Source organism: Haliaeetus albicilla, chromosome 16, assembly GCF_947461875.1.
Source record: "Haliaeetus albicilla chromosome 16, bHalAlb1.1, whole genome shotgun sequence".
Classification (NCBI taxonomy): Eukaryota; Metazoa; Chordata; class Aves; order Accipitriformes; family Accipitridae; genus Haliaeetus; species Haliaeetus albicilla.
Window position 1 is genome coordinate 25,321,829 of NC_091498.1, and position 13,604 is coordinate 25,335,432.

Genomic DNA, 13,604 nt, shown 5'->3' on the forward strand with positions numbered 1-13,604 from the left:
TGTATTCAGGAGAAATACATAGCATCCGATTCAGTGTTCCTCGAGGCAGATGTTGGGAGTACCAGAACTGGAAGATGGACCCATAGATTTGCACATACTTTTTGCTGCCTTTATTAAAAAAACAAAACAAACCCCACCAAACTTTTCTAAATTATTATTAGAAATATACACCAAAATGAATGATTTGCTATAAGACTAGGAAATCAGGCTTATGGTGAAGGTAGTATAAGGGAGATCTAAGTCTGGTTTAGGTTTGATGCAAACTTAGGTGTGATTTTTGGCAAGTTACAGTGGGACGGATTTTGTAAAATAACCTAACTTCTGTGAAGACACCACAGTATGGGACCATATTTTTAAGGGAGCTTAGCACCCAGTATGTTTATTTGGAAGATCTCGCACTGGTTGTTGGTACCAAGTGCTTGAAAATCTGTCTGTGAGCTCCAAAACTGGCTCTGTGGGCTTGATCCATGCCTCGTTCCAAACAATGAAGATAGTTGCCCTGACTTGAGGCGATCAAGCCTGTACTCTTCATCTGTGACCCTCATGGTAAATGAATTAACCACCCTTCCTTTTTCCTACCTGATGTCTTACTTGCTTGAGTTTCATGGTTTCTTCTACACGTGTGCCTCTTACTGAAAGGAGATACTACCATAGTCTGAATTATAATAATAAAGTGAAAGTTCATTGCAAGTGAATTGGAGCTTTGAAGAACAGGCTAGGTCTGGAATAACTGCCACTTCTCGAACACTTTGGATTCCATACAAATTAATCCAAATAACTGCATAATTTAAAAAACAGCAGCACCAGCAGCCTAATTCAGTACCCCATGCCTGGAACCCTCACACCATAGCTGTGAGGCACGCAGAGACTGCAGTCGCTGGTCCACCCACCCACTCAGACACGCGGGGTATCTCGCTGCATGTCACTCGTGTGGACTGGAGCTCGGACTGCTGACTCTGACCCAGTCCCATGCATTAAGTGGTAGGACTGAGTATCACATCTTAGGCTAATCTAAACCAGCGTGTCGTCAGTTGAAAGCAAGGGAGCAGTGGTGCTTTATGCCACCTTTGGAGCTGGTTCGGTGCCTACCAGCTTGTTTTGTTTAACTCTGCAGTACACGCTTTTTATTATGACACTGCTTTGTGTTACTTTACATTTTAACGCAGTTCCATTCAATGGAAGAGGAGCAGCATTAATAACTTTTGCTCAACATGGAGATGCACACAGATCTTGGGTATTTCATTCTGTCATTGCTAGCTGTCTACTTATTGTGCCAGCAATGCTGGTGTGGGAGGAAAATGTGCTAATTAAGTCCTCTTTTTTGTTATTTCAGGAAACCTACCATATGAATATAAAATAGTGATTGCTGGGAATCATGAACTGACATTTGATAAGGAATTCATGGCAGACCTTGTTAAACAAGATTACTACCGCTTTCCCTCTGTGTCCAAATTGAAACCAGAGGACTTTGACAATGTTCAGTCACTCCTGACAAATAGTATTTACTTACAAGATTCAGAGGTAACAGTTAAAGGATTCCGAATATACGGTGCCCCGTGGTAAGTCTCAATTTAAACTTTCTTTGCTGTTTATTACTTGATCCACAGCAGGAATCATTCCTGTTGAAAATGCATGAAGCTGCTTTGTTGCATTGCCCTGCAGAACAGTATCAAATTTAGCTGTAAACCACCCTGAAAAAATTGCCACATCTTTTTTGTGGATAAATAGGCTATATTTAGCCACGTGTGTGAAATAAGACAGAAGGAATTATAATTATTTCTATTCTGCCCGCTGAATGCACTTTAAAAATTGTGGACTCAATATCCACTCTGTGCTTGTGGATTAACTGCAGTGGCATCTAGTATGTATTAGGGAAGCTCCATTATATTCTATGCCATTTAGGTATTTGTCTGCTGTGCTAATAGATTACTATGGTAGCATTTAACACCCCCACAGCACAAGGTTCAAGGCAGCAGGTGCTTTAAGCGTTACTTCTGATCAGTTCTAGGCATTGTTTTCTTTTGCTTGTAGAGTTGCGATAACAAAATTCCAAACCAGTTTTGATCTCGTTCCACCCCTGTACCAAGCATATGCAGGAAAAATTGCTGTCCGGTTTTGTACTAGGGAGACTCTTCCTTGTTTTTTCTACATGTTGTTTAATTGTGATGCCTGATACCTCTGTGGAGTCTTGGGTACCGCTTGTTTTAAATTCTCTTGGTAACAACAGCCACAGTCCTTTGAGGCTCTACCAGAAACTTGAACTTCAGTGATGGTGATAATCATTGTGCTACTCGGCACTCTCAGTTGTCAGCTGAAGTACTTAGATGCTAATTTATGCACACCTATAGGAAGGGTTTATTATAAGCTTATAATTTACATTTTTGATGTTAGGCTTGCTTTAAAGGTGAAAGTAGGAGAGGAAGGGGGAATGGCAGGGGTTTAACCAAAGAATGGGGCAAACCTGTACAGACATTAGAAATTTTCCCCTTCGTCTTATCTCTATTGACTGTTCACTTGGCCTGCAGACCTTGGTGATTCATACAACAACACACATGTTGATGCTTCTGACAATGCTTTTTTTTTTTTTTTTTTTTGTCATATGTGTACATTAGTGCTGGCTCGAAAACTGTGATCTAGCTCTTTATCTCATATTCTTAAGCTACTAAATTTTTTAATTTAAGTCATAGCCTTTAGATAGCATCCTCCTGACATTGCTTAGCTAAAAACCCCAAAACTCTAAATCCTGCAGTATCAGCTAATTGGGAAAGATTATCTTAATTCAGGTTAGGAATCATTTCTTAAAAACATTTCAAAGTAATTTTTTTAGTATAGCAGCATATAACACACAGAAGAAGACAGGGCACGTAAAGGCCTTGGGTATTGTGAGGTGGATTTGAGACTTGCTGCGAGGTGAGCAGCTGCGCGAGCTGGAAGGTTAGATGCTGAGATTAAGATTGTGTTCAGCTTCTCTCGTAGCTGTGCCTCAGACTCAGAGGGCTTGTATTCTGCAGGCATCCAATGATAACAAAGTGTAGGCATCTTTCAGATTTATTTGGGGCAAATCTACCTGAACTCAGCTTGCTACAGAGGTGCTGGAGAGATGTGGAGAACGTAGAATCCAAGTCTTGGGAAGAGAGAGCTTGATATTCTGAAATGGAGAACCATGTGATATGCCTTTACATTTACGTTTATATGTACTGGCAAGTTGTAGTGATCTTTTTTTTCCCCTCTTCTGCTTCCCGAATCCATAATGGCCTCCAGCTGCATTTAGAAGTTCTTTCATTTTGCAGGTATACACATGGATTTAGAATGTTTGTTCTGAAATATTAAGGGATGCCACATCAAGTAACAAGTTTTAACCATAACAAGTGAATGGCATACATATTCTGACCTAGTCATGGAAGACAAATCTTAATTATTCCTCCCTATAATCCACTGATAACTGTATTTTTCCAATTAGTGATCAGTGGGAAATAAAGCTAGATTGCTAGAAAGGCACACTGAGCTCCAACCAAGTGCAGACTTCTCCTCTCTCTTGAAGGATGTTTCATTTGTGTTCAGCTGTGAAAAACTGTTGTCAAAGTGTGTTTTGAGCAACTGTTGATGTGGACTTGAGGCTATCATTTTGAATACAGCTTTTTAGATCAGCTAGTCTGTGTTCGGAGGATAGAGATACTGTTCTTCCTCTGCGCTGCACCCCCCCCAACAGTTCTTGGAAAATGTGAAAATTCAGCTAGTTTCCTGCATTTCAGTTGGTCTTTGAGAGGAAGGAAAAGTCACAAAGTCACATCAGATACTGGAAAAATCTGTTCCAAATCTGTTCTGTGCCTGGAAACTGAGACAGAATGATCAGACAAGCCTGTTAGCACTACTTAATTTTTTTCTCCTTCCCCTCCAATCACATCTCACTCTACTACTATAAATCTTCAGATTACCCCAAAGGAAGAAAATTTGTGGGGGTTTTGTATGTATTTATGGCCTCCTTACCCCAATTAGTTCTGTCACAGAAGTGGAACACTGGTCATTAACCCAGAAGATGCTCCAACCCTAAAATGAGATAAGTTGGCATGTTCAATTTATGTGCATTTTTGTAAGTATTTCCAGAGGGGAAAAAATTCTCATTTGCTGATAAAGCTACTGGTTTTAATTTAAAAAGAGGGATCAAACCAAGAATAACAGCTGTGATTCTGGAGGTTTCAGCCTGTCAGGGGTTTCTAAGAAGTAATTGCGAGAAGACTGGGAAAACTGGCTATAAGTCATCTATCTATTTAGAAAATGTAAATTGCCAACTCAGTGTAACTACAGAAAAGAAATATCAGTCCATATTCATTACATGTTATTACTCGTGGTACATCTGAAAGCTTTCTAAAGACCCAAGAGAATTCAAGTAGTGCCTCCTAACTTACAATTTAGTAGAATTTGTATGTAGAAAATAACTTAGAATACACGGGAGCATTCATGTGTATTTGCAATTGGAATGTGTGGTGGTGCATATCAACAGCCTCTAAGGAGCAGAAAATTTGAATTTAGCCTGATGGTTCTGAGAGTATTAAATGGCATTAGCTGGAGGGGAGTTGAAAACAGAGTATCAGCCCCTAAAAGGGAAAAGACCAAGGGTGGGACATGAATCGCGCTCGGAGCTCTGCTCATTTTCAGAGGTGGAGAATGTAACTGACATTTTCACACCTTAAATAGGAGATTCTTTGATGTACCTTGAAGGAGCAAAACGGCTGAAGATTCTCTATTTGGTCTATAGATAATCCACAAAACCACTTCCCTCCTTTCTTTTCCTTCTGACTTTGCCCTATGAACCTAGGTTGTTTGGTGGGAAAATAATTGATAGTTTATACTTTATGCAGTCAAAGCTCTTAAAGATTCCAATGGAAACATTTTCTCCTTTGGAAATTTGAGATTGAGGCTACTTATTGAACAGGACAAAAAATACAAACAGTAATGGATATATGAATTTTTAAATCTTAAAACTCCTTTGTGGAGATTACGTAAGCATAACTCATACTGATCTATCTGTAAAAGGGTAAGGAGAGACAGTCTGTTTTTACTGCAGCTTCGGGTGCTGAATATGTATAAGTTAATATGTATAAGTTTTATTTAAATTCAAATGTCGTTATCTTAAAATAAGGTGGTTTTTTTACATTATATTTGAAATTGTTCATCCGTGCTAAGAACTGAATTTACTATAGTATGCTATAGATGTTTGAATACAAATATTCTAGCGATGTCTGTTTTCTAATGAAGCTTTAAAAGCATTCAAACCACCAGAGAACTGCAGTTAACTGGAGCCAGAATTTGTTTAAACCACGTTTTGACAGAAACAATTGTTCAGGGAGAATATTTTTCTCTTGCTTTATTTTGTTCTGCTTTTCAGCTATATAGGTAGCTTTTTTGATTTGTTTGAAAGAAAAAATAGCTGAAATGAAAAAGTATATTGATAAACTTCTGTGTGCACAGAAATTTATGGTAGTTAATTTCATGAATAATGAGGAAATAAGCTTATTTATGAATTTTAAATTTTGCTTTCCATAAAAATTGCACAAAAAATGTCACAAGCCATAAGTATAAAATAATTGAATAAAACAATCATTTACATTATTTTTAACTGTTAAAACCTATGGGTGAGTTCCACCCATATCTAGCAGAATGAAAAGTAAAACTGAAGACCCAAGACTTTCAGTATGTATATTTGTTTAGATAACTATAGATAGATTAATCTTTTTGAGGGAAGAATATGTTTAATATAAAAGCTAATTTGATATAAATCAATACATTTTAATGGTTAACAGAATCAACTTTATGGAAGTAACTGAAAAGCACAAATGTAAAAGATTAAAATTGATTATAATAATGACTGAAATCTGCGATCTGCATCATTGTGATGAAAATCAATTCATCCTGAATGAGGCTGGGAATAAAGCTCTTCCCTTCTGACAGGAACAGCAGCATTGTTCAGCAGTATCCTGCACATTTGTCAAGTTGTAGCTTGTTCAGGTCTCAAGAACAGAAGCACAAAGCTGGCCTCCCAGTTGCTTTTAATGAATACTAGTGGGTTTTTCCTATGTCCAAGAATTTGATCTGTAGGGTGATCCAGAGGTCAAGAACAAACGGCTCACTATCGCTCACCTCTTCGAAGCCAAGGCTTTCATTTGCTTTTTTTAGTAACTCTAGAGGAAGTGCCTTAACTCTTTTTCAGAAGCAAAATTTTAATTGGCATAGATAATGTAGCCTTAAGAAAATATGGACAGGTTCAGTCATCTCCTTTAAAAACAATATTTTGTGCAATTTTTTCTTTTTAGCCCAGTGTAAATTTGGGGGGTTTCATTGAATGGTTTTGCATAAGTTTGAACTTATTTCTATCATTCTCTTTCTTTCATTGCTTCATTTGCAATCATATTTTAATACAAGTAGCTCTTAAGTTAGTACATCTCCCTTCTCCTGATCAGTGTTTTCAGACTTCGTGTTTATCCTGTCAGAAAAGCGTCAGATGTTGTTTTTTTTCCTTTTCAATTATAAGTTTTGTAATGCATCATGGATTTTGCTGACAGTCTTCAAGTTCTTGAAATAGCAAGCAAATTAACAGCAGATATTGAGCGTGAGGACTGGAAAACCAATTGGCAACTCACATGATAGGATTCAGATATACTGATGGGTTGGAATGGATCTCATTTCTTTTATTTTCATAGTCTTACTTGGCAATTAGCTTGCGCCTAAAGAAGGGAGAAATAGAAATTGGGCTACTCAGCAATAAAGTTCTTCATTGCTATTTAGCAGTGAGGAAACCAGGGGGAGACTGGACAAGACTGTTGGTATTGTACCAGTTTTTCAGGAATTCCAGCGTTTATGCGGTAGAAGTCAGCAACTGAGAAAAATATTGGCAAAGACTGAAGTCTTCTGTCTGCGTGTTAAACAAACACACCAGCACTGTAGCGTGGTTGTGTTTAAAGGTGCAGGCTTCTGTTTCATTTTTCTTGGCATTTGTCCTTCAAGTTTCTCGGTTTAGGATCGAAGAATGTATTCCCCTCGGTCTAGAATTGCAGCGGTTTGTTTACATTTTTTGCCTTGTTGGGAATGTCGCTGATTTTTCTTCAGTCTTCTTGATACCAGATTCACTTCTAAGCAAAAAATTGTCCTGTTGACTTTTAAAAGCTAGCTAGCTTGCTTTCTGACTGTCTGTCTGACTCTCTGGCGGTGTCTGACTGACTGTCTTTCTTTTTGTAATTCTAAATACATTATAAGTAATTTTTAATACTGTGATGCTACCCTGTCCTAGCTGCTACTTTGGAAAGTTCTGCATCCTGGCACTGGGGCAGATAATGAAGTCTTAACCTTTCCTTCAGGCTTGACTTCAGCAGGAATAAGAACTTTAGAGTGTTCATTACTAGAGTAGCACACAAATTGTGCCTATTTGTGGGTAGAATTCTAGCCAGTTAAAACAGGCATAACATGGTGGCTCTCCTAACTCTTTTGAATCTTTCCTAGTGTGGAAACAGGGATTTGAATTCCTTCAGAGCAGTACCAAACAGATGATTGTGGGAATCTGCTCTGCATCTCTAATTACTGCTCCATTTTCCTGGAGTTCAGTAGGTGCTGTGCAAAAAAGCAAAGAGCCAGAATGAGCATGAGCTGTGCTGTTGAGGGACTAATTGTTTATGGTGGTCTCCCGTCTGTAGGTTGAAGTGTGGTTTGTTCAACACGGAGGTCATTTTGATATACAAGTTGTGTATACAGAACACACAAGTTGTGCTACTGTTTGTAGTTTTGCTTTGGTTTTGTGTTTTTTCACTTGCCAGCTGTCCAGGAACAGGAACTTTGCTTTCCTTTGCTGAACACTGGAATAAGACAGCGGTCAGTGTGGTGGTTGTGTGCCTTGAGCAGGCTGAAAGCATTTGCACCCAGTGAGGAGTTAGGAAGAGTAGGGATTAACTAGAATACTACAAAACTCCTGAAATTTTCAAGTCGGCTGCTAGAGACTTCATCTTGGGAGGAGGTGTGAACCCCCTTAAAGAACAGGAGCTGGGGAAAGAGGAGGGAAGGTGAGAGTTAACCCAAATGAGGAGATGCGCTGTTCCTTACAGGACTGGACTCGGTGCGGTGTGTTGATGCTTGCTTGAATAAATTCTTCTGTGCAGCTTCTGCACCTCAGGACTCCTACTTTTCCATTTTCTTCTACCTCTATGTGCGCCGTACCTCTTTGTGGTGGTCTAGTGCAGAAGGGAAGAAAGATAAGACTGAAAATGCCATGCTGTTAAGGTTAACTGAAAAATTACTTCACTCGAGGACACCACCTTCACAGCAGGGGAGTGGAGAAGAGAGGGGCTTGAGCTTTGACAAGCTGACATCAGAAGAGATTTTGCATTGGATGGTGCTCTTCAAGCCCTATTAGTTTCTTTCCTTTGTTGCCCCTGTACCCTAAGTAAGAAGAATTAGGGAGCAGCTGGATGCTCTGAGTGACAGGCAAAGAGGCAGTTGGAGGATGTGTGGGTGAGTGCAAGCCAGGGCCTGGCTGCTGGAGCACAGAGCAGGAGGAGGTTCAGGACCCACTGGAGAAACTGGTGAGCCAGAGAAACCAGGACTGGAGCCAGGAACTACGTGGGAGACCAAGACTTTGCTGTAGGGGTAGGCGGACTACATGAGGGCTGTATGGCTGGAAGGGCAAGGCCCATCCAGCCCAATGTGCGTGAACGTGTGTGCGTTTCCAGCAGGGTATTTAGATCGAAACAACACACCAGTGCATTTGGCGGGGAGTTACGAGCCGTGCTGCCGGTTTAAAAGCACTGGATGCACAAATCATTTCTCAGTCAGGAGTTGTGACCCTACGTGAGAAGAGACTACATGGGCCGATACCTTTACAGTGTGAGCGTCAACCTACACTGGAAAATTGTAGTGAAACCCCCCCACTTCAACAATCTACCTAAACGTGCCATGTTTGGGCCATGGGTAGTTTCACTGACTCAGTGAGATTCGTAATAAGCTTTGATTAAATGTACATTATCAGTTATATACAGATATACATATTAACAGCTTTGCTGAGTTAAGCTGTAATTGAAAAAATAGGGGTACTTTCAAGTATCTTCAGAAGATGCGGTGAAATGAAGGAGATAGGGGTAGGGGGGTGACAGGGGAGAAGTTAAGTCTTGTCCTGTGTACTGTCAGGTGTGTGAAACGGGTGTAGTCTACAGGTGGTTTGCTTCATAGTTCATCTGTTCGGGACAAACAGGAAAAAATTTGGAAGAATGTACACTGCTTCAGGTAGAGCTGATGATAAAGCTCACATGATGTGATGGGGATAAAATGCAGTAGAAATGGAAGAGAAATTATGTTTGAAAAACTGTATTTGGTTTTAATATAGAAGTCAAGTAGCAAGTGACTAGATTTTGTTAGCTCACAGTGAAGGATAAGATTTCTTATGACTGTCTTCAAGATGATTTGGGTCGTATTTATCTAATACTTATTGATCAGAATGCTAACTTTACCCTGACATGTGTATAAAATGCTTAAAGTAATTCACAGAGGCTATGAAATAAAGCAGAAATTGCACAAGCACTTCAAATAAGAGAACACTGAGCATGAATCTGAGCATAGACATAAAGGTCAAGAGTGACAGCTACATTCATCAGGTTTTCATGAGAATCCGTTCAGTAGAATAGATCTGGCACCTTATTTCAGAAGTGGTCAACACTCATGGATTCAGTTGAAAATCAATGAGACCGCTAGGTATTTATTACCACCTCTAAAATGTTTAGGTGCTAGTCTATATTACGGTTTGTGTGCATCTAAAGTATGAGAGTTGCTGACATTTCTGACTGCTAGTTAAATATCAAAATCTTAATATGGCTGAGAGCTATGTTTGTATATGTGCACACAGAGAGAAGGCTTAAGCAGTGGTTTACAAGCAGGAGGATGTCAACAGCTTATCATTTGTGCCTTCATAGAGGTGGCTGAGTTGCATACACCCTTGAGTAAGTACAGAAGGCCTCACAAGCTGTGATGCCTTGCTGCGTCCTCAGTTACTTTCGCACAGACAAGGACATCGTTGTACGGCCTGCATGCACCGTGTACCTGGGAGAAAGTAATGGGAGTCACCACCTGGTAACTCCATTCTGTGTTCCTCCTCGTTAGCGTTTTAGGTAAACACTAAACACAGTATCCTTTAATATATGTGCTTAGCTGTTTGCCTTACATACTGACATGCATGTCATGCTTGGAAACCCTGTGCCTGTGGCTACTTTGTCGAAGGATATAATGCTTCCTAGAAAATGAGCTCGTGATGATTTGAAATCATCTGACAAGTGTGTCATCGAATTTATTTTGCAAGTAATGTTGTGAGTCCTTGAGTATTGTATCTGCAGACCTGCCAACCTGTCTATCCTCTGCTTCTGGAGAGCGCTCGCCTTCTGTTTTGATACTTCAGCAGCATTTGCTGGATGGGTAGGACTGACAAGAAAGTTGTGTGGTCTGGTTCTTCAGAAAGCCAGTTTATTTCTGTACGTATGTGAATCAGTGTATCTCACTGACAAAAGCAGGTATTTGCAGCTGCTAATTGTATTGCTCTCTTGAGTAAGGTTTACAGGTTGGTTTGTACCCTGGGAATAAACTTACGGCTTGTGTATCGCCTCAAACTTTATATAAGAAAGCTTTATGTAAGAAGGAAGGATGAATCTTTCAGTCTCCTTTTCCTGGCACAGATTTTAATGCATCTTGTTTCCAAAACTGGGAATGTAATAAAAAGAAACTGCAAGAAAGGTGTTCTCTTTAACACCTCCCTTGGTGTTCCATCTGGGCTGCTTGGGACACTTCCATGTCCTGCATCGCAGGAAAATGGAGGAGAAAGGCAAGCAGAGTGCTAGTCTGAAAGCTCTAGTCCTAGTGTTCCCGTTTTTAATATGGGATGCCCCAATACACTGTAATCTCCAGGGTTTTGGGCACCTGGATTTGTTTTTTCAGTTCTTAGTAAGTTTGTCTCCGTCTTCTGTTTGAGTATAACCCAGGCTTTGTATTTGTTGAGAAACCTAGAAAGTGCCATTTTAAGGAAGAATGTCTTCCATTGCCTAGCCTGAAGATCCTTTTCTATAAACTCCTAGATTTTATAAGGTTCAAGAATGACATTGCTTATGTTTTTGTGTGTATAGCATTGGAAGAGGTAGAGCTTTTGGGAAAGCCTAGAAAATTTGAAAATAAGGCAACTATAAATCACTCTGAAAATATTGTTCAATCTCTCTGTAGATAAAGATACTCCATCACGTAAAGGATGAAATCCATCCTTCCTGAAGTTAGAAGGACTTTGCTAGTTCATCCAGGATTTTGGGCAGTTGCACGTGTTTAATGAAGCACTGACTACGAGTAGTACCTGCAGTTGTTCTTGAACTCTGAAGCAGGAACAGACGCAGCATTTTGTGTTGCCATTATCTTAACTACATTTTGTTCTAGCAAATAAAATTGAACACTTTCAAAAGCAGAGAAGCAGTTTTCCTCAAAGGCATGAAAAAGTTCCATTATTTTCCATATGGTATTTGTGTAAACACTGCACATAGTTCGTGCATAACTTCTAATTGTTGAACATTAGCAAAACTCCAGGTAATGAAAAATGTACATTATCTTGCATTTCGTTTCATAGGGATTTATTTGTAAGACTTTTCTCTGGCTGAGTACCTTTTCCTCATGTGGTGGAATCCTGCTCAGGGCCAGCAAAATCCGCTGGCCAGGATGGCACAGCAGGAGCAGCACACCTCCTCGCAGGGTCAGATGGGATGTGTAGGATCTCTGCTGGGTCTTAGCATCTGCTACCATATTGCAGTGGCAGCAGTGTTTTGAGTAGCAGCCATTCATTGTACGCCAGTATTGTATTTGCTGATCCATGTATGTATAACTGAAAAGTATAGTTCCTGCAAATTTTATAATTGTCTAATATCAACAGAAATGTAAGTGATACTTAAAGTGTGAGATGAAGGTATGCTTTGTTTCACAGAAGGATTTTGTTGTGGTTTCATAAATTTTGGAGTTAAAACACAGATTAAAATATTCAGAGATGCAGAGGCTGATTGTCCATCTGGAAGTGAGCTGCTTTAGCACAGAACAGCGAGACCTCACCATAAGGATGTGCCTTTAGCTGATAATTACTAGCAGTCAAACTACCTAGAGTGTACACCTTTTCTTATTTATATTCCAGTCCTGTAACCTTCCCTATTCTCTCGTGCCTTTGTTCTATTAATCTACAAAACAGGGCTCGACTTGTGATTAGTCCTTAGAGGTTGTTTCTATTAATCAGGCTGCAAAACAGGTCTAGTTGGATGTTCTGTTGCAAGTGTTTAATGTGCTTTCCTCATCAGTCCGTGGCACAGAGCTTCTAGGGTTGTCTTAAATGGCAATGAAATCAGTGATGTGTCTGCTGCACTTTCTTTGTGTTTACGTCTTGATTGTGTTGCTGTAGGATGGGGAAAATAGAAAGAGGAAAATAATTGCAGTCCTATAGAAAATTGCTTAAGTTGGCGACATTTGTGGCTACATGTTGATAGAGAGCTAAGCGGCAGCTGCAGGACGGATCCTGTCACAGCAGAACCGCTTGTTAGGTGTGTTTTGAATGAAAAGAACCTGCCCCATTTTTAAATGGGAGGTTTGAAATTCAAGCTTTGACCACAGATAGGGGCCTAAGTTTTAAACTCTCTTATAGAGTTTTAAAGATGTATCTATCCCCGTAACATTCAGAGGGTCATTTAAGATAGTGTGTATTTTTGTGCAGTAGGTAGAAAGCCAGACAGATTTCTGCTGATGTATATATAACAAAAAATAATCTAAGAGTTGGCGGAATATAAGGAAAACCCCCCAAACTGAACTGTTCTGTAACACTTCCATTATTAGAACTTATCGTAAAATTTGAACAATAAACAGCATATGTAGTGAGAAACTAATCTAGTTTCATTATAGAAGATATTACTAACTATAAAAGCGTAATGATTTATGCTTCTAATTAAATACAGTATTTCCTCCCTGTAGGAGGAAAGTATCTATTTTTAAAATGTATCAGAAGAAACAAACCAGATCCCTAGTTATTTTTTTCTGTACTGTTCCTTAGGTTTTGGGGGTTTTTTTAAAGTTTTTGTTATGTTGATTACGTATTTCTTTGCCAGCTCAATAAAGTCTGTCACTGAACTAAAGAACTTAGGCTGCTGTCTGGAAAAAAACCTGGCCCTGAGGCAGCGGGGTTTGTCTCAGCTGCTGTGCTTGCCTCTCGCTGCGTTCCTGCCTGTTTTTTCTGTATTCCCATGGCACATGCCTCAATTTCTCTAGTGCACAAGCTTAAACTACCAGCCTTTGCAAAACGGGCCCGGTATTGACTTCCAGTGAAGTCCGCACCTGAATTCGCTGGCTGTGCTGAGAACTGGTCCCTTACCGCTTCGTGCCGTCGTTTAGCTGCTAATTCGAAAGGCTTTGTGCTGCCTCACCCCCAGCTACAAACCGCCTCATTAGGCTGTGGTTTGTCCAGTTTGACCTTTCGTGGCCTAAAGAGCAGAGTTAAATGCCGGCGTGACACCTTCTTCCTTCCCTGGGCTGACGCAGTGCAGATGCGATGCCTTGGGTTGCGCCTTACTGCT

At 39.9% G+C, this 13,604-nt stretch overlaps 1 protein-coding gene across 2 annotated transcripts in view; it reads left to right on the forward strand.

Moving 5' to 3' along the window:
- The window catches only part of MPPED2 (metallophosphoesterase domain containing 2), a 110,048-nt gene that overhangs the window by 59,441 nt on the left and 37,003 nt on the right, over positions 1-13,604 (forward strand). For both annotated transcript variants that reach the window (XM_069804014.1, XM_069804015.1), the window contains exon 4: positions 1,334-1,559. In XM_069804014.1, coding sequence (XP_069660115.1) covers positions 1,334-1,559 — 226 coding nt within the window. The remainder of the gene's footprint in view (positions 1-1,333; positions 1,560-13,604) is intronic.